Source organism: Convolutriloba macropyga, chromosome 12 (assembly GCF_964194025.1).
Source record: "Convolutriloba macropyga chromosome 12, txConMacr16.3, whole genome shotgun sequence".
Taxonomy (NCBI): domain Eukaryota; kingdom Metazoa; phylum Xenacoelomorpha; order Acoela; family Convolutidae; genus Convolutriloba; species Convolutriloba macropyga.
The window spans coordinates 37861380-37888828 of record NC_134479.1 but is presented as its reverse complement, the minus strand read 5'-3'; the positions used below and the strand labels follow the sequence as shown (position 1 = coordinate 37888828).

Sequence of the window (27449 nt, the reverse complement as noted above, 5' to 3'; positions counted from 1 at the left end):
AGACACTATGCTTTTAAGTCAACCATAGGCAGTTGACAGTTGCGTTATATTTTTTTCAAAAAAGATCATCTTTATTACCTGCTCGAATGGAGTAAATTGCACATAGCGTGTCTCTTTTCATAATTGTTGTTAGCGATAATTTAGCTGAAGTGAAAATCTTTGTCTGTGATAGTTTTTGAACGCAATGTTAATTTATAATTGATAAACCCATTCCCTACAACGCTATAGAAACCATTTCAGTTAAGAAATTTTCATTAGTTTGTTCACACGATCTAATAAATGCGACAACAGTTTCGGATATTCACATTAAAAGCAGTTCTAAAATAGGCTGCTCAACCCTGGAAAATTACTAGTATTTACAAACTTATCTACCCAATAATTTCAGTCATTTTAGACTTGTTCAATAATCTGTTTGAGATAATCTCTCCCCAGATCTGCCTTTTCCAGCTGAGTGAGTCTGTCTCTACTCCCAGGGATTTTTTCATCCCGTCTCTCTTTATCCTTCAACTTCTCAATGTACCTTCTTCGATTGTGCTGTTGTTGTCTATTTCGGTTCGAATTTGTGTCAAACTGCTCCAATTCCAGCATGTAACTCTCGATTTCCTCAATTTGGTCCAACATTTTCACTGCAAAAAAAATAAAAACTGCATTCAATATCAGTGGTGATCAAAGCCACCTGGAGAAAAATAAGGCTTCGCTACACAAGTTTATACAAAATGCACCCGTAAGTATCAAGCCAATGGATTTACGCCTCAGAAATATTTCAATTCTTCGAAAAAAAGATTTGCTCAAGTTATTCTACCAAGCATTTGCAACATATGACGGAATTAGGGAGTGTATACATTTAAATTTTAATTTAGATCACAACCTGACCAAACCTGGCCGCAGTAGAATTTCAGATGCAGAAAATTTTCATGGTCTGAAAGAACAAGCCTACAGATACAAAATATTGAATACCAACAATTTTTTTTAATGTAGCTAGTAAAATTTTCTTATAATCTTTACATATAATCTTTGATGTTTACGATCTCTTTCGCTAGAGACACTTGAAAACAGGCCAACCTTGGCCTAAAAGTGTTCTCCTGGAGTATTAAATGCATAAATGAATTTCGATATTAACTTCTAAATGTAAAAGAGCAAGTTTCTTTTTTTTCTAATCAATACTCTGGAAACAATTTATTATTATTATTAATAGCTGAGAACGAGTTTATAGGTGAATTGCATAGAAAGGGTATTACGCCAGGAGCAGAGTCATTCAACTTTATTTTCTTCTCTATATTTTTTCTTCAAAGTTTTAAGAAAAAAATATAGTAATGTTAACAGATTTTATCGCCTCGATTCTCACTGTTTTTCACATATTCTAGGGATGAGTTTTATCCCTAGGCAATTACGTAAATTTTGCAAGGTTCTGCTGTAAAAACAAATTGGAAGCAACGTATAAGTAAAAACTCAGGCATATTTAGAGAACTCAATTATGATTCTTATCAACTACTTATGATTATACGGTACCAGAAATAGTTAATACAGTTCCTATAATACTGGCTGGGCTCTTTTAATACTGGAAATTAACTTGGCATGACTATTACGAATGTTTTTTAATGCTTTCTGCTATTTTGCTCATAATTTTTAGAGAACTCTTTTTGGTCAAAAAAAGCACAATTGCTTATCAATGCATAAAAAAATGAGATTCAAAAAAATGGTGAAAACACACTTTGTTTTAAATTTTGGTAGAAGCAAAATTATATTTAATGCGTAATAGTTTGAAGCACAACTTTGCTTTAGTAAATGTTTTGTTTTTTACCAAAATTAATATGCAGCACATTTTTGAGACCATTGTAAAATGGATTGAGGCGCAATGAGTTCCAATTATAAAAACTTTTTTGTTTTCAAAGAAACAATGAACAACCACAAAGAACATGCAAAAATAATCAAAAAATGAACTTGACAAGAGAAACATCTTGACCAATTGACCACTTATTAGCTCATTCATACCTATTTTTCATCTGTCTTACCTTCTTGCTCTATTTTTTTTTGTTTTGAAGAACTACTGTTACGGTTACCGTTTATAACGTGCTAAATCAGTGCTCATTCTTGAATTGAATTTAGTTGAACTAGTTACAGGTACAGTTGATGTATTTATTTTAAAAGCAAATAAACATTATTTCAGCAAGGCGGCTCGGTAATGTGCGATGGCACATAAGGTTCCGACCCCGCCCATCCACAATTTTGGCATAATTGTCTACCAAATGAGGAACAGATAGAAAAACCCAAAAATTATTTTTTGCGAATCCCAAAAAAGCCCAAGTCTTTTTCAAAAAATTCTGTTTGAACGATAAAATAGCCTCCAAAGCAAATAACTCAGTGGAGTAAAAATTGATGCATTAGATTGCTGTAATATGTCAATATTAAGAAAGCGAGTCAAGACGAACAGCAAAATCAAACAACAACAACAACAAACATTAATTACATCAAAAAATTTATGTCCCTCTCAAAAACTAAATTTAATAACAAAGTCAACATACCGTCAGATAAAACTAAAACTAAACAAAAATAACTTATAAATCACCAGAAAACATATGCGACCAGTCCATAAAAAGGTTTGGTAACAATTATACAAAAGAGAACAAAAACAGTAAAGTAAAAAAAATTAACTTATTTTTTTGAAACAGTTAACTTCAAAGTAATAAATACCATTAGGAATCAATTAATATTACCACAAATTTACGATTACCACTGCTTCTATAGAAGGGCATTGGGACCTGTCCTTATTCATTTTTTAAAGCGGCTAAAAAGAACAACAAAGAACAAAAAAAAATTTCAATTGAACTTGCCAGAAAACGCTTCAAAATCGTCAAGCCAAATTTGGGCACTCAGAATATATTTGATTGCGCCTTCTTTAAACAACTATAATGTAGTACGTGTCCATTCATTAGTAAGACTAGGTAACAAGTAGACAAAAAAGCGAAGTGCTAAAGTATGTAATAATTTTAATTTTTTTTTCGAAACAAAATTACATTCAATGTCATGAAAGGCATTAATTACAAAAAGAGCTATTTAAATAGGGCCATTTATTCATGAAAAAGAAGCCCTCGAGACCTGCAATTATCCAGAATATCTAAAAAAAGAACGTCAAATAAGACAAAAATCAAATTAATTTACTTTTTTTGTGAAAAACCGATGTCGAAGCCAGTAAGGTCATAACAAATTCTTTAAAAAAAAGATTTTGGGACACCAATCCCTTTTATTCCCTTGACACCCATAATGTCATATTTGACCTGTAATTAACTAACGAGATTAGGTAACAAAAAGAAACATAGAAAGAACAAAATAGCGAAGTTAAAAAGTTTTTTTTTTAATTTTGGAAAACGATTGTTTTCAAAGTCATGAAAGCCATCAGCTATCTACTAATATCAGAATATCGGTTCTTCTAATCTTCCATGAAAAGTCAATGAAAGCTATCACTATACAGGAAATTTCATACGACTGAAACGACAAAGTATAAATGACAGTTAGAGACAAAAATAAAAAATTCAATTGATTTCTTCAAGAAAGATTTCTGAATGCTAATAAGGTGACATGAGAATTTTCAATAATGTGATAATGTGAGAAAAATAGAAACCGTGAATAACTGGCAAATATCAAAACAAACAGAAAGGACCAAAAACTTTCAATTAAAAAACTAAATGCATTAGCTTGGATCTGCTTAGCAAGCGAATTGGTTGGACCTATCACTCCTGAGCTTTGATTTGATATGTTCTGTTCTTTATTATTGAAAAAAGTTTTTTTTTAAAAAAAAAAAAAAAGACCGGCTGATTGCAACCCGATTTTTTTTTGGATTGTAACAGTCCAAGAATGGCCCAAAACTAGCCCTGCTAATACTTATTGTCCGTTAGGAACAATTGATTTTTCGAATGTTGTAGATATAGATAATTTGTTAGTTGAAAACTCAAAATAAATTCTGCATTTTTGATAATCAACGAGTAAAGTTAGCAAAAAAACAGCAAAGTTTTAACTACAGTGCACTCTCAGCGGACTCTTAAGTAGAAATAGCCCCCCTCTGAGTCTACAAAGATTGCATGAGTGTTGTTTGGGGGTGTACTGTCGGCAAATTTAATCAAAGTGGACTAAAGTAGCTTATTTCGTGCTGGTTTTGATGAAAAAGACTAAATTTTGAAATGTTTATCAAGATTTTTTGACCAAATAAATTAAATCAAAACAATCAAGAATGTTTGTTCGTCTTCAAAAAAAATCAACGACAATATTCTTAAAAATTATAACAAATTTTAACAAAATTGACGAAAATTTAGGCAAAAATTCCGGAAAATGTGAATAAAAACAACGTGAATTCACTCGTCTTTTCTTAGAAGATTAAACCTCGATAACTCCCCTTAAAACGAAAATTAAAAAATTCTTTTTAATTCCATATTCTACGCTGGACGAGTTTTCTAATGATACCAGTCTCACCTCTCTACGATGAATATATCGAGCGGCGAAAATTCACGGAACAAAAAAAACCCCATTTGAGTATATAGTTCCTCCCCCCTCAAGAGGGTCGGAACAACAAGGGCAAACAATGAGAAAATCTTTTCCCTTCGAGTAGCTGCCCCAATTCATTTTTTTGATTAACTCCACAACTAGCAATTCCCGAAGCCAGAATTTAAAAAGAGGACATCACAAAGAACATACTCAATTTTTTCACATATTTACTTCATTTGACATCAAAAAATTGTCCCAAAGCTTATTAGCTGCAATATATGTATTTTGTTTTGCGTTCTGTCTTGTTTCATATTTCATTTATGTCTTGCTTTTGTTTTTTTTCCAGAAAAACGTACAGGGTAGGTTTTTACAACTCTGTATCAATGCTAGTATAGCTAATTCTGTCATTCCACTTTTGCTTGTCTCAAACTCAGAATGAAAAATGAGGGAAGATAAACGACAAAAATTATAATAAAAACAACCTTTAACATGACTTCAGATTGCTTATTGACAGAACAATGTTGACTTCATTTTGCCAATCAAATTTATTTTTGATTAAGGGATGTTGACTTCATTTTGCCAATCAAATTTATTTTTGATTAAGGGATTCTGATAACAGAAAGTTTTGAAAGGATTAACAATTTGCTCGTGCCACAGCTTTGCAAGATTAATGCAAAAATGGTTTGGAATCTTTCTGAAATTATTCAAAATTTTGCAAAAAAAAATATTGCCACAAGTATTCAAAATTCGCAATTTGGTTCAAAAAAATTTTTGCATGAATCTTGCGAGAAGTTTGCGTGTTTTGCAAGTTTCTGTTGCAAGTTTGTTTGCGAGATGTTTGCATGATTTGATTATTGTTCAACCCCGAGGACGTCTTATCAGAAAACGAACCAACCTAACAACTCAGCGACCAGCTTTTCCAATTGCGCCACAACTTTTTCAGCTCTCTGAAGGTCATTTTCTCTGATGCTGAACTTCTGCAGCCACTCAGAAATTGATCTTGAGACGTCGACTTGTTGGACTTGGTAATAAAATGGAGTATTCGAATGCTGGTTCCACAGACACTTGTCTGCGCAGAACATGCAATAGCCGTTTGATGCCATTGCAGAACATCGGTGTTTGTCACTGTCGTTTTCATAAACGCAATTGTCATGGCAAGTTTCTTTACAGAGCAGACACACTGTCACGAATAATCCAGGTGGTTTGGAGAGTTTCAGAGGTTCCTAAGAGCTGTTTTTGTAAAGCATTATTCCTGATAACTGAATATTGATTATTAGTGATTGAAAAATACATACAGAAAACTGCCCAGGCTTAGGCCCCAGACGGAAAGTGTCTATGTCCATACGGTCCCAGTGTGAGAAATCTATGTCCAGACTTTCGTGCGTTCACCAGACTTTCGTGCGTTGATGTCCAGATTTTCACACGTGCACCAAACTCCCGCTCGTTCATGTCAAGACTTTCGTGCAATCACCAGACCTTTTGTGCGTTCACCAGACTTTTGTAAGTATATTTCTATCCAGATTTTCACGCGTTCACCAGACCTTCGTCTCTTGGCTAGATTTTCATGCGCTCATTTGCAAACGTTTTTGCGTTAATCAGACTTTCGAGCGTTCTTTTTCAAACTTTAGTTGTTCCAATTGGACCAAACCTGGTAAGGAGCATCCCCAGTGTAAAATGAGTCTAGCAGAAAAATAATTGTGTTTTTATATCGCAACTATGAAAATTTGAACGCACGAAACCCCAGTCGTGCGTTCATCTGGGTTTGGACATATCGACTTCCCGTCTGGGACCTCAACCTGCGAAATCTTTAAATATTAAATATGAAAATATATTGACATTTACGACTACAATGACGTCTGGGTTCCTAAAAAGTATAGGAATCAGAAAAAGTTAGGTCAGGACAAACGTTCCGGACCAAAAAGCTGAAAAACTGGTATGGACCTGACCGAACAGATTTTGACCACCGTGGGCCAGACCAAAAATAAGTTGATGAGCTTGGGCCATGCCAAACTACCGAGACCCTTGGCCAAACTGAACATATTGTAACTGAGTGAGATTAAGATGAATATTTGAGATTGGTTTTGTTGCAAAAACAAAACTTGTCGAAATTGAAATTTATATTTTCTGGCATAGTAACTGGCAGAAAATTGATCATTTTTAGCTGAGCAATGATAATCATGGATCGTACAAAATGGGTCATCTTTCAGAACCTATCAGAAAAAAATCGTAGTGTACCAGAAAAATGGTTAAATGATTTTTTTGGCTGAAAAATCGTCATATCAAAAATATGCCAACAAAAGCGATCAACTTCCGAATGCGCTGTTATTTGCGCTGTTGCCTGTTTACATGCTATCATATTAACTTTTAGTGAGAGCTCTAAAACAGCTCTCTCCTGTTTTATGAACGAGTAATTGTTCATGTTCATCTGGTTGATTTCTTCACGAAGCTCGAACAATTTCTCTTTCTCTCTATTCAAATTTGTCGACTGATACAAAAGGTTTTGTATAGTATCATCTAAGGCAAGAATTGCGTTTTCGATTTCAATTGAATTGCTTTGCATTGTTGTTCGGACCATTTTTGTCGGAGGTTTAGCCACTATAGATTTGAAAAACCTATCATAATTTTGGAATGTGTGTGCCCAAAGTCGTTCGGCCTTCGGGCTTCTCACGTAAAGACAAGCATTATCGACTGAGAAATTCTCGCTAAATGAGTTTTGAAACCCATTGGTACCAAACGTTGTGAACAAACTTAAGTTCCCGCCCGCATTGTTGTCGAAAAGGGAACAAATTTTGTTGAGCATAATTGTTTCGAATTGAGAAACTGTGCAGTTTTGTTCAGGTACAGCAAAACAAATTGCATCAATTTGAGTGTAATTACTTTCCGTCAGAAAATTTATCAATCGTTGACCAAACGGAAGGTTGTTATGTTTTGAATGGAAGCCTGGCGTGTCGATAAAAGTAAATCGAAAGTCTTTATCTTGAAATTGATAAGATGAGAACCAACCGCTCTCTGTGTATTTGACCGGATTGTTCGCTGCGGGATAGATAGATTTTCGGAGCTCGTTTGGCATTTCGAATCGGTAATAATCTGCGGTGTATTGAACGTCCAGTAAGTAGTTAATCATTCCGTTTATAATCGTTGTTTTTCCACTTTCTGAAGAGCCAAGAAGCAGAATTGTTTTCTGGGAACCTTGCGGATGAGAACGTAACACCGATAGAAGCTTAAACTGCTGAAATTTGTTGGACGGGTCTAATTTATATGGATGAAGTTTAATTTCTCTTTCCTTTAGATCAAGATAAGTACCGAGGAAATATCGCTCAGGCTCGAAGTCGGAGGATGTTGCCAAGAACTGGTGAAATTTCAGAAACCGTTTGAACACGTGGTTTCTGAAATGTAATTAGATTTGAAAATCTAGAGTTGTTGAAAGTTTAAAAAAAGCCAGAAATGACGTGCGTTTCTATCCGGTATGTCATTTTCCCGAGAAACTGTCATAAAAAAGATTTTAATAGCGGATAATTTATTGACTTTCACTAGAAATTATCTGATATCTTTATTTTCCTGGTCAACATGCAGAAATCAAATAAAGTCTTCAAAAAAAGTTTAAAAAATAACTTAGAATATTCTCGAGATATAAAAAAACTAGATATTCTTTTTTGAACTCGTAAAATAACGTTGATAACCAGCTGGTTAAAGTTCAAAACACAGAAATTTTCAGGGGTGGAATATTTTAAAAAGTTTCCTTAATTTATATTCTCAATTCACTAATTTCGTAGGCATAAGTCAAAAAATGATTAAAAGAAAACACAAATAGGTCTCAAATATTTGTTGTTTTTATAAAAAAATTAAAGGTTACAGAAGTATTAGAAAAATCTCGAGAAGAGAAAAAATCTAATATTTCATTTGCGTTTTACAAATTTTGTAGGATGAAGTGTTTCCAAAGTGATGCCATCTATTTTTTCACACATTGCCGACCCAGACGTATTGGTTGTTTGTTCTAACAAAAACCAATTAAACCTAACGGTTCTCGATTTTCATTGTTACTCCAAATTCTATTACTTTGGCTTTCTATGATACATAAAACTGCACGTTCCGAAGTTCTTAAAAGAAAAATTCAGAAAAAAAAATATCAATTTTTGCATTCTTGAACAAACCCCAATGATTCTGGAACTTTTGTCGTGTAAGATCTGATAAGATGCTGATCAAAAATCTTTATTGTGTAGGATTTTATCTGGTCTTACACGATGAAAATTCTGCCCTACGCGAAAATTAATCGTGTAAGATCTGATAAGATACTTATCAGGTCTTACAAGTTAATAATCCACTTTTGTTAAATTGTTATCTTAGAAGATATGATAAGTAACTTATCAGATTTTATAAGATAATAATTCAATTTTGTTGAAATGTTATCCTACAAGATCTGTTAAGTATCTTATCAGATCCTACATGATAAAAGTTCACGTAGGGCTGAATTTTTATATGTAATTTGTTATGTAAGATCTGATCAGACATGTTTTAATGATTTCAATATAATTATATAAGGTAGACAAGTTCCTATGAGAGCAACAAATATTCGGTACATTAACCAATTATGAAATAAAAAATGTTTGTTGATTTTATTTTTGCGGCAGTATTATTCTGAGTCTTAACTACACTACGAATAAACTCAGCAGTTCAAGATTGCTTTGGTCTTTGAAAAAAAATTACATCCTAGTTTGATAACTAACGCCTCAGAAAAAGCCCCTAACACTCGAATAACCTTTTTCAAAATATCTTATAAGTCTTAAAAGACAATATAAGATATTTTCCTTTTGTTGCTCTGACACTTACGTGTTGAGTGCTGTGTTTCAGCTAACGCTTGAAAGCAACCCTGAATTGTCTTCAATATGAAGAACTTATCATACTTAAACAAGTTTTATCGTATAAAATCTGATAAAAATCATCTCGAAAAGACTAGTTAAATCTTTCCTAATGTTTATATTACAAGGTCGTATAAGATTCTTATAAGATTTTACATCATAAACTTTTTTGTCAGGTAGAACTCATCGTGTAAGATCTGACAAAAGTGAAATTTTACCGTATAAAATTTATCAGACCTGATAAAAAAATTTTTCGTGAAAAACCTGATAAATTGTCTTACAAAGTCTTAGTCAGGCGACGCATATTCTTATAAGTACTTATAAGACAAATTTGAAAAAATTTTGTAAGATCTTACACGATAAAAATTCTCAAATGTCTGTGGAAAACTATAACCAGAAGACTCTATCTATATATCTTTCTGCCTAACTTTTTCCATTAATTAGATCATCACAATTATGAAGCCATACTTTTATCAGATGTCTGAGATTACAGCACAAAATGCTCTAGCTCATTGTTAACAGTCGATGAAATCGGAGAAATATTTGATCAGAAGAGAATATTTGAGCATTTTTTTCATTTGCAAAACGAAAAAATTTGGCATAATTATTGATTGTTTAAAGGACCATTTTCGATGCTTCTTAGGAGATAAAAAACGTTTTGATTTTTGTAAATCTTTTTGAATTTGACTTTGTTTTCTCACGACAAACAAAAAATTTTCATTATCATTTCTGAGAATTGATCCTCGTTGCCTCCGAAGCAGCAATTAGATGATAATTTTCCGAAAAAGCAAATTTGTGGAAAAAGCGAATTTTTGGCTGGCTATTCCAAAAAGTTTCTGGCCCATAGTAATACGTTGATGTAATATTGGACCTTCATATTTCAAATATATACTTTTCTTAATTGCACTGCATATTGCAACCTGCTTCAGTTAGAGGGTGGGGTAGGAGGTTCTATTTAAATTCATTTAGTGGTCTCATAATATGGGTTATTATATACCACTTTAGCCACTTATAAAATTTAAAGCGAAAAAATTACACCAATTTTGGCGCGCTTTTCATTGGACCTTTAGTAGTGAAAAGCTAGTAGTTCAGCTGTTGACATTTGTGAATATGAGAGAACTTTTAAGTGATCACGCACAACGAAAAAGTCAAAACTTAGAATTCACTAGAAAAGTCAAAACTGCCAGGCAAAAGTTTTGCTTAAAATAGACCAAAAGGTTTACTTTAGTTGCTTCAAATTTTGTCCGAAAGCAATTAAAAAGCCTCATTTCAAAAAGAAAAGACGTGTGCTATGGAACTAAAATACTTACCCGAAACTAGCAACATTTTCTTGTCCAACATAGACACAGATTCCACTAGGTAGTGCGTTTTTGGGTTCGGTGACAATTCTATAGGATGTCTGTCCACAAGGAATTCTTGTTTTCTTTGGATTCAACTTAACTTCAAATACACAATGTTTTCCTTTCACCAATTGCTCTCCCTCAATGTGAGTGATGAAATCAACTGACCGCTGGGGGTCATCGGCGAAATAAGCTCCAATTCCACAAGCTTTACCTTTCGTCTCGCTATGAGTGTTAACATCTTCGTCAAGCTAAATAAAAATACCGTTTTTCTTTGAATTTTAATTTTATTTTTTTAAATTTTGTGACTTAACCAACTTTGATAAAAAGCGATTGAATAATGCCTACGAAATTTGTTAAGGATATTAAAATTAAGAAACTTTTCCAGAAATACTTCCCAATTTGATATAGTAATTGGCAGGAAAAAATATTCATTTGATATAAAACTTTTGAACAAACAAGGCGGCTCGTTAATGTGCGTTCGCACATGATGTTCCGACCCGAGCTCATCTACATTTTTGACTTAACTGTCAACCAAATGAAGAGATAACAAAAATAGATGTTTGAACTTTTAACAAAAAATGCTACATTTTAAGTTAATTAAACACATTAAATTCTGCCTCGATGAAATAGCAATCATAGGCTTCATTCATGTGACATCAATAACTCATCACAATAAGTCGTATGGCAAAGAAAAATACATCGAAACCACGAAATTTTTGAGAAAACCCATAGTATCAAAGTCAAAAATTTCTACAGCTTTCAACGGAAAGCATTTAATACGCTAAATTATGCCTAGATGATGTGACGAATAGGATGTTTGTCATTCAAAATTTATCAATAAGACATTACAACAAGTCATTGACTATGAAAACAACAACAAAAAACGGCAAAATTCAAAAGTTCGGTAGAAAATTGAAAGAAGAAAGTGTCGAAGCTATTTAAACCATAAGCTTTTTTCTCTGAAAACTTTTTCAACGATCCATTGAACGTCTTCAATAAGCCAATGGGAGCTATCAATAATAGGATAATGTAATACGATTTCAAAAGGAACCAAAATTACTAAAAAAAATCCAAAAATTATAAAAATTATGAAAACTCGTGCACCGAAGTCAAAAAAACCAATAGTTAGAAGACAAAACCGCTAGCTAGATAAATTGTTGCTGATGTGGAAAAAAAGCGGTTCTGTCATACCGAGACTGTCTTACAATCCACGAAAATAAGCTTAAGATTGACTTATGTTCAAAAAAAAATAAAAAAACATTTTTAAAGTCTTAACAGCCATTAAACTCAAAAGCTTTCATAGAAATTCAATGAATACGCTCAGCTATGCCACGATGTGAATACAAGGATGTTAATGATGCCTAGGTAATCAATATGGCTTATGACTATGAAGAAAAAACAACAAATACAGGCAAAAACCAAAATTTCTTTAGAAAAATGGGAGAAGAAAGTGTTGAAGCCATTTAAACCAAATTTTTTTCTCAGAAAGTTTTATCTATGATCCTCTGGACGTCTTCACTAAAGGAAGATGTAGCCATCAATATTAGGATGAAGTGATAAGATTTCAAAATGAACCAATAAAACGAAATGTCCAAAAATATTTTTAAAAAATTTGAAATCTTGTGGCATTGAAGACGTATAACCAATAGTTATTTGATAAAGCCGCCAATGAGATTAACTTATTTTGCAGTGGTATGAAGGAGTTCAATCCTGTTTTTACTGAGACGAACTTACAGTTCACAAAATAAGTTCATGATTTATTAATTTTAAAAAACTTTCGAAAATTTATTTTCAAAGTCTTAACAGCCATTAGCTGTCCACTCACAGCACTAGAAAGGTTCACTTAACGCTCAATAGCAACTCTATTGCACCTTTAGTCAATAAGTTTATGCCATAGGATTATAAAACTTTAGTAAAACCTCGAAAAATAAATCAAAATTTCAATTGAAATTACGAAATTTGAGATACGAGTCCAAAAAAAAGCATGAGGGATCCCTTCGAAACAAATTTTTTGTTCATTGGGCTTCATTTGATCGTAAAAGAGGTTTGTCATTAACGGAACTTCGATATTAAAAGTGTCTAGTAGTCTCTAGGTGACTTGAAAAAACAAAAACATTGCAAAATTTTCTAAAAAAAAAAAGAGCTCCCAAACCTAATTCGAATTTTTTTTATATATTAAACTTCCCTCTAAGACTAGAACTAGTCTTTATTATCTCCTTTGGTCTATTAAAAACCTAAATTTGATTTACTTTTTGGCGTGAAAACTAGTTTTGAATTAAATTTTTCGTAAAAAAAACGTTAATTCGAACGAAAATTACGGTAAAAGTGAACAAAAGTGACGCAAATATCCAGTGTTCACATGAAACTTTAAACCTCGATAACTCCTCGAAAAAAAAACGAAATTCTAAAAAGCCTTTTTAATTTCGAATTCTACGCTGGACGAGCTTTTTAATGATACCACGCACATTTCTCTACGATGAATATATCGGTCGGCCAAAATTCACGGAACAAAAAAAAACCCATTTGAGTATATAGTTCCTCCCCCCCACAAGTGGGGTCGGAACAAAAACCAGGAAAATAGTGGGAGGAAACGTAGATTTTGTTATCCAAAGGCCGCCAAATTGAATTTTCTACAAAATTTCATGGGCTGATGTACAAATATTCATGGTCTCAATATGTAGCTGTGGCACAGTTCTCTTGTAGAATTTTCTCCGTTTGTGTTCCCCCCACCCCCCACCGAGCTCAATGGGTTCATATTACTTCCACCCCCCAGACGCACATGCAATTTTTTTTTAAATCTACTATGAAAGGGAACGTTCTCTGTTAGTGTAGGAGTGCTGGCAGGTGCAAACAGAAAAGTTCCCTTGTATAATTTTTAACCTGAAGTTCATGATCTTTCAGTGCGCGCTCCCTTCATGTTCGTGATTATGATTTTGCTGGAATATCTCAAGCCATTTCGCGCGTAAAATCAGGAACAAAGAGCGCAAAATGTCAGGAAAAATAGTGCAATCCTATAAATGGAATTAAACAGAATAGGAGCATGATAAAGAGAGAAAAATCCCGGGAATTGAGGAACAAAAAAATATCTTGATATAATATAAATAGAAGTGAAAGTTTCTCCAATTGTTATTGCATTGATGAAGTAAAATAACTATTTGGAAGCCTCGCTTCAACAACAAGTCTTTGTTGATTTGTTTTCTTTATATTTCGGCTTGTTGTTGAAGCGAGGCTTCAAAATAGTTATTAAACTTCACTAATGCAATAGCGATTGTATAAACGTTTATTTGTCTTGATACTATATCAAGGTTTTTGTTACTGGTTTCCTTTAATTTTTCTCCTACTTATTATGCTTTTTTTCTGTTTAATTCGAGTCTCAATCAGAAAGAGCAGCTTATATATAAGACGCAAGTTTATGCCGTCAACAAAAGCATGAATAATGTAGATATGATTTTAAAAATATCTGGACGTTATACCATTGTAGGTAGAATCAATTACTGGATTGCATGAGGAAATCAAAAGCTGGATGAGTGGCAAACCTAATTTCGGTGCTTTAAAAAGTAGGACGTGATTTTTAATCACCATGTGAGATCTGTTCACTCTCAACTCATTCCAGTTACAGCAGCGTACTCAAGTATGGGCAATTCTGTTGCCGTGGTCTGTTTTCTGTCTTTTGGTTTCCCGCATAGGCTGAAAAAATGGCCACTGTATCTCTATTTATGGTTTTTTAGCTCCATTTATTATCTGCCATTTAGCCTCATTGGCCAATTTCTCTCTGTTTTTTAACAAAGAGCGGATTTTTTTCTCGAAATCTGCTGGATCTAGTCAATCGTTGTGAACGGTGATAAAACTAAAACAGTATAAGCTTTGATGATGAAAAAACATACTATATAAAAATGTTTGCCCTCATAAGCTAAATTTTGATTTTCATGCAATCTAATTTCAATTTAAAATCACAAAATGACAGAAAAACAGAAAAACTTCTCCAAGCAACATTTAATTGGTTTATTTTTCTACTGAAGATGTTTTCACCAGTTCAGTTACAGACTCGCTTGGATTGATTATTATGAAGCACACTAACAAAAGTTAAGTATTCTTTTTCTATAATGTATTTTAATATAGAAAATAATAGAAAAAAAAAACTTTTTTTATTATTCTGTTTTATTAGAACGTTTTTGATATTTTAATACAAAAAATTTTGTATATTTGCTCAAAAATTGTACTAATTATTATATATACTTCTTTATAAATAAATTCTTAATAAACACTCCGTTGAATGTGCTTCTTAGATAGATCAGAAGGATAGTGCAGATTTAACCCGAAAAAATCTTCTGTAATCCAAAAACCAATCCAAAAACCAGCGTAGCTTACAAGTTGGTCCTCTGAGGTTTTTCGCAAACAAAAGTGTAAAAAATGGAGAAAACGGCCGCATTTTGCTGTGAAAGAAATAAAAATTTGAAAAGTCTCCGCACAATCTTAAGCTTAAAAATTTTGATAGAAAAAGAAAGAAAAGAATTACAAAAAGTAATGGACTTCTTTTCTTCTCAAAGTTTACCATAGTCACTTCAATTTCTCAGGGAATCAATCATTTTCCGGTGCTGGTACTTTTGGGCAACTTCTTGTGCTATTGTCTCAAAATTAGCGAAGATCTTTCTTTTCTTTTCTTCGCACTTGTTGACTGGCCGTTATCTTCTTTGTCAAAAATTCCGACTTTTTTGTCTTTCTTAACAATGAATTTTTTGCGTTGTGACCACTCTTGCAAAATTAGTCTTTTCATTCAAGAGAGAACTGTCTGTTCTTTGAAAAACCCTTCATTATCACAGTAGATCCGACATTAAAAAGTAAATCGGGGTTTCTCGATCATTTTTTTTAGTAAAATTGTTTTGTGAGTTGACTAGTGTTACAAAGTTAGTCGTTCAGTCCTTGAGACAACTGTTTTTTTTGAAAACCCGTCATTATTGCTGTAAATACGACATTGTGTATCGTAGTTTTTGTCTGTGGCATGTAGAATTGATCGACTCTTGTAATTGTCTTCAAGTTCCTGTCGTACATGTCTCAGCAGGTTTTGATTATAGTGGAAAATGAAAACGAAATTGAACTGCTTTCATTTGGACGAAGAAAAGCTTTCCGAACTTTGACATCAAAATTAACTGTTGCTCGTTTTGTTCTCGTTTGTTGAAGTGGAGCATACTGAGAAGTTTTTGATATCTTTTTTTTTTCATTCAGAAAGAAGAGCTTACATACAAGACAGGCAAGTTAGTGCCGTCAACCAAAACATGAATAATGCAGATATGATAGGATATGTCTGAACGTTGAGAATGTGCCACAGCAGAACCAATTACTGGATTCCTTGATGAAATCAATAGCTTGATGAAAGGCAAACCTCATTTCGGTGTTATGAAATGTAGAACATAAGTTTTTGGCACTCTGTGAGATATCTTCAATCTCAAATCATTCTTGTTACAACAACTTTCTCAATTAAGGCCAATTTTCTTGCCGTGGTCTGTTTTTGTCTTTTGGTTTACCGCATAGGCTGAAAAAATGGCCACTGTATCTCTATTTATGTTTTTTAGCTCCACTTATTATCTGCCATTTAGCCTCATCGGCTATTTACTCTTAACTATTCAACAAAGGGCGCAACTTTTTCTTTTAAAAATCTGCTGAGTCTAGTCAATAGTTGTGAATGGTAAAAAATTTGGATTAGTTTAAGCTTTGATAATCATAAAAGATATTAAATAAAAAAATTCTGCAATCCTAAATTGTTATTTTTTCTTACTTTTTATACAATCTTGTTTTAACTTTAAAAACATACAGCAATAAAAAAAACTTCTCTAAGCAACTTACTTTTGTTTAGAATATTTTCAAAAGGAAGATGTTCTCGACCTGTAGTTTCAAAAGCGCTTGGATTGAGTAATTTGAAGCACAAGAATGAAACGATCACGATAAAGCTTAGTAGTCAGTGTTTTTTGCTACAATGTATCTTAATAAGGAAAAATATTACAAAAATATCTTTTTTTACATTAATACAAACTTTTTGATATTTTAATACAAAAAAAAATTTAGAATTTTACAAAGCTTTTAAATCGATTACTAATTTTTCTGTTTTTATTACAAATCTTTCAGTTTTTTAAAACAGAATTAGGGAAATACCTACAAATGGACACCATATAGGTTTGCAAAGATTACATAATTTACAGACAAATTGAATTACTTAGTTTTAAATGTGCAAAGCAGAATTAGTTGCTAAAAGAGTCGCTACAAAAAAAAACTCGAAGTAAACTTTTGTAACAAAAAAAATCCGAACCGTTAATTGTTAATTTTCTAACAGTTACTGTCCTCAGTAATGAGCATTGTTATAATGAGCACTAAAAATAACTAAGCACTCTGTCTGAAGTTTTCGTCCTCAAAATTTTCTGTGTTTTTGACTTGACTGACTCTCTATTAACACAGTTCACCGAATAGCTTTCAACCGAGCACAGAAGTGGTAAAGTTGCATATATTTTTTAAAAATTAATATAAAACTTTTAAGCATTAGGCAGTACAACTTTAATTTTTGCAGCACAAGGAATACTTAGAACTTTTGAGAGTTTGTGGGTACATTACAAAAACTTCAATCAATCCTAAATTTACTTTTCGAATTTCAATATGATCTAATTTAGAAACCAAAATTTATAGAAAGCCTTTTTTGATTAATGGTAGTCAACCATTTGCCTTCGTATTCCGCAAACAGACAGCATTTCATGCATTTATTACAGAATATGATTTCTTTCATATATCCTTTCAACGCTTTAAAGCAGTGACAAATTCGAGTATTTCTACGCTCAAGAATTTAAACACTGCGGTGTAATGAATCATAATCAAGGAAAATAAAAAACACGAAGACTGATTTGAGTTATAAAGCTCCACTTATCAATTACGATCTAACCTGGTGAATTTGTCGAATTCCAGCATTGATTTTTCGGCTTCCTGCAATTCCAACACATCCCTTCAAACCAGATCCGTGATATCCAATAGCTGCTTGTTCAAGCCAAGGTCTCTCCGAAAGATATTTATCAGTGTTAATGTGTATTTTGACCCAATCATGGTTCGGCTGAATGTATGATATTCCATTTAGAGTCTTCCGCTCGTAGGTGTCAAGAGGGAACCAAACGTCGAGGTCTGGGTTCAGATCCGATGGTTGCAATTTGAACACTGGAAGTTGTTCATCTCTCACTTTCTGAATGATTTCGTGGGCGACCCACTTTTTGTTTTTCTTGACTACTTTTTGAACAGCTTCAGCTATTGCCTCGTTGGTCTGAGTCACTGTCAGTTGCATGTTGAGACTAAAAAAGTAATTTTGATGTCAGAAACTAAATAAAATTTATTGGTAAACAAATTAAGGTATTTCTTTATGTTTGAAAAACCAAAAGAAAAACTAGAAAACGTCTGATAGCTATGATCATTGACGTTTTATATAGTGATTCTATAAATGAAATATAAATAACGCTGTAATCTTATTAGATCTTATAAGAAATTTTTACAAATTTAACACGGTCTTGTAAAAAGTTGCGACAACTTATAAGGTCCCCATTACTTATGTAATGTTTTCATAAGATCTTCAAAAATAGATTATATAAAATTTTCATTCGGAGCAATGTGGAATGATTGTTTCTCAAAATAAAAAATATCCAAATCAGTTTGTTGAAGTATTATATATTTTATTGATGCACCAACATTTACTTGCTTCCATATAACGTCAGCTGAAAAAAAAATGCTAATAGTGTTGGCAATAGTGTGTTTACTTTTGTTTCTGATCACATCAAATTTATTGACGAAAAACAAGATATTTATGTTGTTCTTATATGGACTGAATCTAACAAGATGTTAAGAGACGGAAATTACTCCTTGTGAGCTTTGCTGTGTCTTAAAAGATTTCACAAATTTTATTAAAATTTGATTTCGTAAATTATTGGCAAAAATCTTATAAGATCTTATAATATTTGCTCTGTCGAATGATTGGAATCGAATTGAAACATACAAAACCGTCGGTATGCTTGGTTGTAAACGTAAAAAATTATCGGTTTGTTTGCATTTAAGCTCAAAATATACTGGTTTTTTAAATTCTAACGTTCGAACTGTCCATTTCTGTTTTTTTTAAAAAAAGCATCCTCGGCAACCTTCATAATAAATTTCCGACCCCGCTCATCCGCATATTTGGCATAAATGTCTACCCAATGAGGAACAGATAGAAAACCACAAAAAAGACAAGTTTTTTCCGAAAAAAAATGAGTATGAACGAAAAGATCTTCTCAAAAGCAAATAACCAAAGGAGTGAAAATGCCGCATTGCAGCAATGAGATCAGCCATTATTCACAAAGCAAGTTAAAACAAATAAGAAAATCAAAAAACAATAGCAGAAAAAATTGCTCGCATCCAAAAAATTACGTTCATTAAAAAAAGATAACAATGTAAAAAGCGTCCGACAAATCGGAAACTAAAAATAAGTTGTAATTTGCTAGAAAAGATGTGGGACTATTCCATAATAGGGTTCAGTGACAATGAGACAAAAAAGAACGATAAAACAGCAAAGTTAAAGATTTGGCCTATGTTTTTAAAAACAATTAATTTCAAAGTAAGGAAAACCATTAGATAGCAATTTTAAATATATCCAACATAGCTATGAATACATATTCTTCTGTATGGGGACAGCAAGACGTGTCATTTTTCATTTTTTTTTGCGGATACAAAAAGAACATCAAAAAAAGAAAACAATCAAAAATTCAATTAAAAACTAGAGAGAAAAATTTGCCAAAGCCGTAAAGCCAATTTTTGCGCCTAAAATATGTGCAATTGAGCCTTCATTGAACGCCAACAATGAAGCATGCCACCTCTCATTGATGACAATAGCTAACAAGTAAAACTTTTCATTTTTTCGAAAACAAAATTTTTTCAAACTCATGAAAGCCATTAGCTGCAGAAAGAAGAAATTAAATATGATCGTTTATTCGTCCACAGCAAGCAATTGAGACTTTATTATTCAGAATATGTCTTAGATCTACAAAAAGAACGTCAAATACAGAAAAAATTCAAAAATTAATTTCATTTTTTGCGAAAAACCCGTGTCGAATTCTGTAAACTCATAAGGAATTCTTTAAAAACATAAGATTTTGTACACTCGCACCTTCTCTGGACACGATAATGTCATATATGGCTAGTCAATTTGAGGCCACAAAATGTCTAAAGACAATAGAAGTTGTGACATCAATCCCCTGTTACACCTTTCATTGACACCAATGATGTCATATATGACTTATATTTATTGAGACTAGTTAACAAACAGAAAAAAAGTACAAAAATTTGAAATTAAAAAGTGTTTCTTTTACTTTTGAAAAAAAATTTTCAAATAAATGAACGCCATCAGCTATCTACTAAATTTAGAATATAGGCTCGTTTATTCCTCTATAAAAAACTAATGAGACCTGTCATTATCCAGGAAATTTAATAAGACTAAGAAGACGAGGTAAAATTGCCAAACAAAGACAAGTGAAAAAAAATTCAAATGAGTTTGAGAAAGAGATGTCGAAGCCGTTAAAGCCATAATCTATGTCTTTAAGTACTTTTATACGTTCAATTGTAATTTATTTTAAACGTCAATAATGTAATAAGCTATCTAGCCTTAATGCGATAATGTGACAAAATAGAAAAAACGTGAAAATTGGGCCAATGCCTAGAAAAATGAGAAATCTAGTAATACCAGAGCCAAAAAAACCTTAACTTAACGCGTAAAACCACAAAAAGATAAAATTTCAATTCACTAGGAAACAGGGCAAAACGGAAGCATTCTTTTTTGCTGACACTAAGCTACAAGTTGACCAAATTAAGAGAAAAATAGTGGCAAAATACAATAAGCCACTGTTAAAAGTCAAAACGGTCAAAATCTTTCCAGTAAAGAAAATAGATACAATACTCTGGAACTAACCTGGAAGCCAGTGGAACCTATCAACAGTGATCTTTGATATGAATTGTTCTGATCTTTAGTTAACATAAAAAATTATTAATTTTTTAAAAAGTCCAACTGATTTCAACCAGAATTTTTTTGGATTGTAGCAATCCAAAATTGGACCACAAGCAACTTGGCAATTCAATTCTTCCATTCAAGGCACTCAGTTGTTTTGAATGCTCTAGACCTAGATAACTTGTTACTTAAAATATCAAAAATAAATGCTGCGTTTTTGATATTTATAGAGTAAAATTAGCAAACGACGGCAAAATTTAACTCCAGACTGCTCTCTATGGAAATGAAATGGAAGTAGAAATAGCTGCCATTGTAGTTTAAAATGATTTTGTTGTTTGTTTTTGGGTAAGTACTTCCGGCAAATTTAATCAAAGTGGACTAAAGAAGCTTACTTTAGGCTTTTTTTCTGATGACAAAGGCTGAATTTGGAAATATTAAGCCAATGTTTCAGCCAAAAAATTAAATCAAAACAGTCAGCAATCCTTTTTTGTCTTTAAAATGAAATCAACAGTACTATTGTTAACAATTTCTACATATTGGTAAATTGACAAAAGTTTTCAAAAATTTTTAGTCAAAAAATGGCACAATTTTAGGCAAAAATTCGGAAAATGTGAATAAAAATAGCGGAAATCTGCCTAATATTCACAAAAAATGAACCACGATAACTTGCTCGAGAATAAGATACTCAAAAAATCTTTTTAATACCATATGCTACGCTGGACGGGCTTTTTAATTATACTATCCACAACTCTACGATGAATATAGCGATCGGTCAAATTTTACTGAACAAAAAAACTCATTTGAGTATATAGTTCCTCCCCCCTCAAGAGGGGTCGGAACAATTAGAAAATACTAAACGTTTGAAAAGAATGATACCAGCTCAACATTTCACAGCTTTGTTGCGATTGCAACCAATCATACCCAATATTTTTTACAATTTTTTGACGTGTCTGTTCCTTACGTTCCATTCCGGGAAATATAAGTTATAACTACTTACGCTTCCGAGTTAACTTCGACGTTCACGTGATTCAGTGATTCGCATTGGAAAGCTCCCGCTGCTTGCTGATGCATATTCAACCTCACAGCCTTCCTTTTTGCCTCTGTCGGATTGAACGAATCGTTTAGAAGCATTCCTCGTGGTAATGGCAATGTTAATTGAGATTTATCGTGATTCGTTGCATACGACTGCCATCCACTTGCGAAAAAGTAGTTTGTTATCATTTCAGACCAGCTTTCTGATTGGCTGGTATTTGGATCATCGGACAACAAAGTATCACAACCTAAATGATTCTTTCATTCAACTCTGAAGCCCACTTATATTAACTGCTTATTTACGATAAGTTCTCCCTTCACTCAAATTTGCCCTTAACCTCGAAAAAAGAGAGATGCAGAAGTAATGTGAACAAAACATTTACCAGCCAACGATATATAATTTTTTTATTTAACCTTATATTCCCGTTTTGAATGAATGCTTTTACGACCTATTTGAAACCAATTTTTAATTTTTGTGCACTTAGATCAAAATTGAGAAGCAATTAGATTAAAATTTCTTCATTAAATAAATTTTCAAGATTGGAATTGCTTAAATAACAATATGACAAATTTCAGGAATTATAATACCTGTAGTTACCTGGAAAAAATCTAGAAAAAGAAAAGTTTCTGGATGCTTTTGTTGAAGAGTCTCCAATAAGGACATTGGAAAGAAATGTCTCCAACTCTCAAGCGCTGATTTAGCTCACAATAATTTCAACATACCGTATGCTTGCAGATTAATCTGACTCAATGGTGATAAAAAGTTGCTGCCTAAACTATTTCATTTTTATTCAAACTCGGTACCGTGTTTCAAATACTTATGGCAAAAGCGGCTTTTATGAAAAAAGTAAACACAGATTCCTTTGTTGCCCAGAAAGCTCAGTGTTCAATTTCCACATCGTGAATATGCAAAAAATGTCACTAGCGGCATTTTTGTTACTACCTCCAAGTTTTTAATAACTGTTAAGTTCGATAAACATAAGAGATTTTTGATTTCTGGCTATCTGCTTCTTAAAAGAAAAAGAGCAAATGAACAGCTCTATAGAACAAATATATATATATATATATATATATATATATATATATATATATATATATATATATGTATATGTATATATGCAAACGCTTGGTTATTATTTTCTCGTGATTATTAAAATATTTTTTCGTCAAAAGTGGCACTAAAAACCAGATTGCCGTAGCTAATTTTTTTTTGAATTTTCAGCTCTTTAAGAAGTTTTCAGAATTCTTCTCCTGCAAAGCGTTCCAGTGTCCGCCACAATGTTTGGATTTTTTTGCATGATATAAGAAAAAATTGCCCCATCTATCCACTGAAATTCTGTATTTAATTTTCAAATGTTCTGTGCTTCCACTCAACCAAATTCGCTACTTGACACCGGGTTTATATTTGTAGCTTTCAAAATCTGTAGTATAATGCTCCGTTAAGATCTCTCGGATTGCAATAGACTACAAATGCTTTCTTCATTTTTTGATAAAAATTTATGTTCTTCCGGGAACGAGATTCAGGTACTGACCAGTACTTCTCCAGTGAAATACGAGTCTTAACTTGACCAATCAGTTCTGAACACGTCATAATTCAAGCCTTAGGTTTCGTGAAGAATTGCTAAGGCCTTATAAGACTTGTCAATTCGATGTGAGGTCTCAGTCAAGATTTCAAAAGTCTTGTTTATTGCGCAGCAATGAGCAAAATCGATTTATTGGAAGACATGATTTCTAAATATTCGGTTTTAAAATTAACTTTATTTGGTTAGATTTTTTATGAGAATTATGTCAATCGCCAAAAAAAGTTTAAATTATCCCATATAATCACCATTTTTTGTCTGATCAGAAAAGATTGGTAATCGCCGATATATTTGTGTTGTATCAGAATTTTTTCCATCTATTTAAAGTAAACATTCTATGTAAAGTGGAAGAATTCTTGTTTTGTTGTGTTTTTTCACTATACAGAGTTTTGAGGTCATGCCGTTGTCAATGGCGGCCTATGTCTTTCAGTAAGAAACGAAAGATAACCAACACTAGAAGTTGCTCAAGACGACCCAAGACTTTTATGTCTTGACAAAAACTTGGCTCGATACTTGCCAAGACGTAAGACTTGGTTCAATACGTGCCCTTTCACTTCTCCGAAAAAATATTAGGCCATAAAATAGCTTGACAGACGGTCAAACTTTGTGGATCATTTTGAGTCGATAATTTTATCTTTCTAGAGATGTTTTTAACACCTCAACGGACTCTGGCAACCTCAACTGCGACATTTCAAACTTTATTGAACAGCTTTGAGTACAGCCTGAGTACTGAAAAACCATTATTTTGTTAAATTACCTTATCAATGCATGTTCTAGTTTTTGTAAGTTTTAATCTTAGAAAATCAGCGTTATGTTCGGTTTTAGCTGCAAAAACGCTTACTTTTTTGGTATAGTCATTTCGTTCAGTTTTCAACCGTGATACATTATTGGTAAGTTTGTTTACATGTGTGAGAAACTGTCTGATGGCCTGTTATCGCAACTTTGAGCTCTAAATTTAACCGTTGAATGCCATTACATATCGGCGAAGTTTCTTATCCGTTTCAAAAAAGCTATACTTCTTCATCTCCGCCTACAGGAACTACAAAATTATAATGATGTCGCCATACTGACCTTCCTTTCTCAGAACATTCTCCAAGACGTCAAACGTCTTCCGTTGTATCACTTCAAGTTTCTTCTGTATTCTTTCAGAATCAGATTTTTGTTCAGCAGTTGGTCTTGGCCTCAAAATCTTGTCAACCAGTTTTCGTTCTTGCCACTCACTTGTTATTGTATCTTCACCGGGCAACTCTTCCAGTTGTAAACTTTTCCCAAAAAGTAATCCATTCAACTCGTTGTTTAGTTGCTCTGTGTCATTCGCAATGATACCATTGCTCTCCACAATCGTCAAGTCCATGAAAGTTTGACTGAGATTCCTCTCGGCGTCTGTGAGTCGGAACGCAAAAGTATGTGTTTTGTTGTTTTTGAATCCTTTAGTTTTGCGTTCGAAGTCACTGACTTTGAAGTCAAGCTCGTTTAATAGTTTGTTTTTGGTCTGCTGGAAGTCTGAAACAACTTCGACATTTTTGCTTTTCAAACATCGTTTTTTTAATATTAGGCAGTGGGTATTTCTTTTCCATTACGTTTCGGGTTTCGGGGAATGAATGCTTTTTACGTGATGTTATCTAACGTTCGCCGATCAAGAATCTCAATTACTAACAAATTCCAAAAAAAAAGAAATCTATAACTTCAAATACCTGAATCTTGGACCGTTATTGCGTAAATGCCGCGGTTTTTGACGTCCAGTTCAATTTTGAGCTCCATTTTGCGATAACAGCACGGGATTCTATCCACAAACAGGAGACGATGGCTGTCATCTGAAATTTAAAAACATATCAGGGCAAGTCCTGACGTACAATTCAAAGAATTTTCAATGAGTTAACAAGAAAACAGACCTAGAACGGACAAAGGAAGACTTGGGAAAACCATTTTTAAAACAATCAGATCAAGAAAGCAAAAAAAAACCAGAAAATCAATGTCAAAATGCCGCCAGCGAGAACAAGAAACCACTAGCGAGAAATGTCAAATTGATTTTCACAAAAAACTAGGCCTATAATGAACTATCAATGGATTGGGAAAGCTAGTTAGAAAAATCCCGATCAAAAAATCGAAAAAAAACTCCGAAAAAATTATAGTAAAATTGCTGCATGTGAACAAAAAGCCACTATTGAGAACGCGAATTTTTCACCATTTTGTCACTCTACTTTAAAGTTAGTGCGAAAAAATACCACGCCGTGAAACCACTTTGCTTTTTTGCTCCATTTCCTGTTTCAGCGTGACCACTACGCCAATTTGACTTAAAAAATCATGAAAATGTGTGAACAGACCTTAAAAAAACCATAGCCGGAAGAATTCCGGAAACGACTGGAAGTGATAATCCACTTAAACGCCATCGAACTATTCGTCAGACAACAGACAAAAACTACCTCCACTAATTTTTTGTTATCTTGAAACAAAACCATAAAACAAAAAAGTAAACTAGAAAACAAAACCAGAAAATCAAATCTGTTCAAATATGATAAAGAATCTATTCAAATTTTGTCATAATTTGCGATCCCGAAAAAACTATATCTGCCAAAATTTACTTGATCAAAAGAACTAGTACCTACTAAAATCACTTATGAGATCTTTTTAAAAACACTTTAGGCCAAATCATTAACAAAATCAGCACTTGCAGACAACTTGAACTAAAAAACTGGAAATAGTTGAAAAAAATTTTAATGTAACAAAAGCGCACAAATCCAAAGATAAACTCCTTTCCGCCAATAGGGTACCCAAATGCTCGCACTCCATGGATGGATCATAATAGGCTGCAAAAAGAACAAAAAATGCAAATAATTAAGAGAAATATTTTCAATTTTCGCCGTTTCTTGTCAAATTTCTCAATAAAAAAATGTTTCATATCCACAAAACAGTAATCACTTATTATCTTGGAACTGCTCATGTAATAGAGGTCTTTGCAATACCCATTTGAGACAGTGAAACAAAACACTCGTCAAAAAATCGCAAACATTAGCCCGAAAATCAGCAAAAGAGATCAAAAACCTCCAAATTAGCATAAAATTCATAAGAATTTCCAAAAACCTTCAAACCTTCAAGTCTTTTGTAGGTGCCCACTGCAGCACATTTCTATTCCGTGAATTGAATTAACTGTCCAATTAGAGACTCCAATTTCTCCATTCAGTAACAATTACGCAATACTTCACATTTGTCTTTCAGGCTCCTTTAGATAGTTGTACCATGCATGCTCCTATGACTCCGCCCTATTGATACTTTTTTTATGTTTTAAATCAATTTTCAGAGTTTCTATTATAAAGCAAAGTCAGTGAGTAGTAAATGCGAGGCGATGCAGGGCTAGGCGAGTCTTCATGGCAATCAGAAATAAGCTACTCTCTCTTATATACCCTTAAGGCCGAAAAAGGAGTCATATTAGTGTTTGTTTTAACACAGGAACGCATTATTATTGGAAAAACTAGAATTCAAATAAATTTTTTCAGCATTTCATACCTTTCAAAGAAAGATTCTCTCAAATCCACTTTATTTTCTGTTATTTTATCAAATTGGTGTAAATCTGAAAAAGAAAGGCTTTTTTCTATCACTTTTCTATCTAAAAAGGAAGGTTTATTATATGATCAACTATTATATGATCAAACTCATGAAAATGAAAAACTCTGAAGTGGTTTAATTGTGCAACATATGACAGCTGCGACTAACGCTTGCTTTTGATTCCGTCCCGAATCTTTCTCAATTTGGCCCAGAGATCCGGATTCAATTCCTGCCTCATCTGATCAGCAACTTGTTGATCAAATTTGCTCCTCTCTTTCGACGTCTGTTTCACAAACACTGCATTCAAGTTAGTTCCAATTCCGCCAAGATCAACATTCGGGCCTGTCGCAGCTTTAGTAACAGGTGAAAAATCGGAACACTGGAAGCAACCTAAGGAAAATGGCCAGCATGGTTGAGTCCATCAAGCCCAGGTTGAGTTCTCATTAATCAAAAAGCCATTACGAAGATATGTATGTACACATGCAGAAAATTGTTAATTATGATATAAATCAAGCAGGCGATATGAACGGCTGGCTTTGGATAGTCGAAAATTCATTATCACTTCGACAAGGGAATATCATTCACTTGTTTGTTCCAACATCTCTTTAGAAATGTGGCACCCACCCAT

At 33.0% G+C, this 27449-nt stretch overlaps 1 protein-coding gene across 1 annotated transcript; it reads right to left on the bottom strand.

The window, feature by feature from the left end:
* Positions 1-172: 172 nt before the first annotated feature.
* LOC142350490 (uncharacterized) lies at positions 173-27449 on the bottom strand. Its single transcript, XM_075402341.1, has 10 exons — positions 27407-27449; positions 26990-27211; positions 24973-25092; positions 24350-24781; positions 21664-21946; positions 17598-17994; positions 10643-10923; positions 6863-7862; positions 5372-5699; positions 173-626 (listed from the first exon to the last, which is right to left on the bottom strand). The coding sequence occupies exons 1-10, from the start codon at positions 27447-27449 to the stop codon at positions 391-393; spliced, it is 3342 nt and encodes a 1113-aa protein (XP_075258456.1). The 3' UTR covers positions 173-390.

Bases quoted from the DNA above. Each gene is read 5' to 3' on its own strand.
- LOC142350490 (XM_075402341.1), bottom strand. From the start codon at position 27,449: ATGGGTGGGTGCCACATTTCTAAAGAGATGTTGGAACAAACAA. The intron at 7,863-10,642 runs GTAAGTATTTTA...ATTACATTTCAG, and splicing joins GAAAATGTTGCTAGTTTCGG to AAACCACGTGTTCAAACGGT. The intron at 627-5,371 runs GTTGGTTCGTTT...TTTTTTTTGCAG, and splicing joins GCTGGTCGCTGAGTTGTTAG to TGAAAATGTTGGACCAAATT.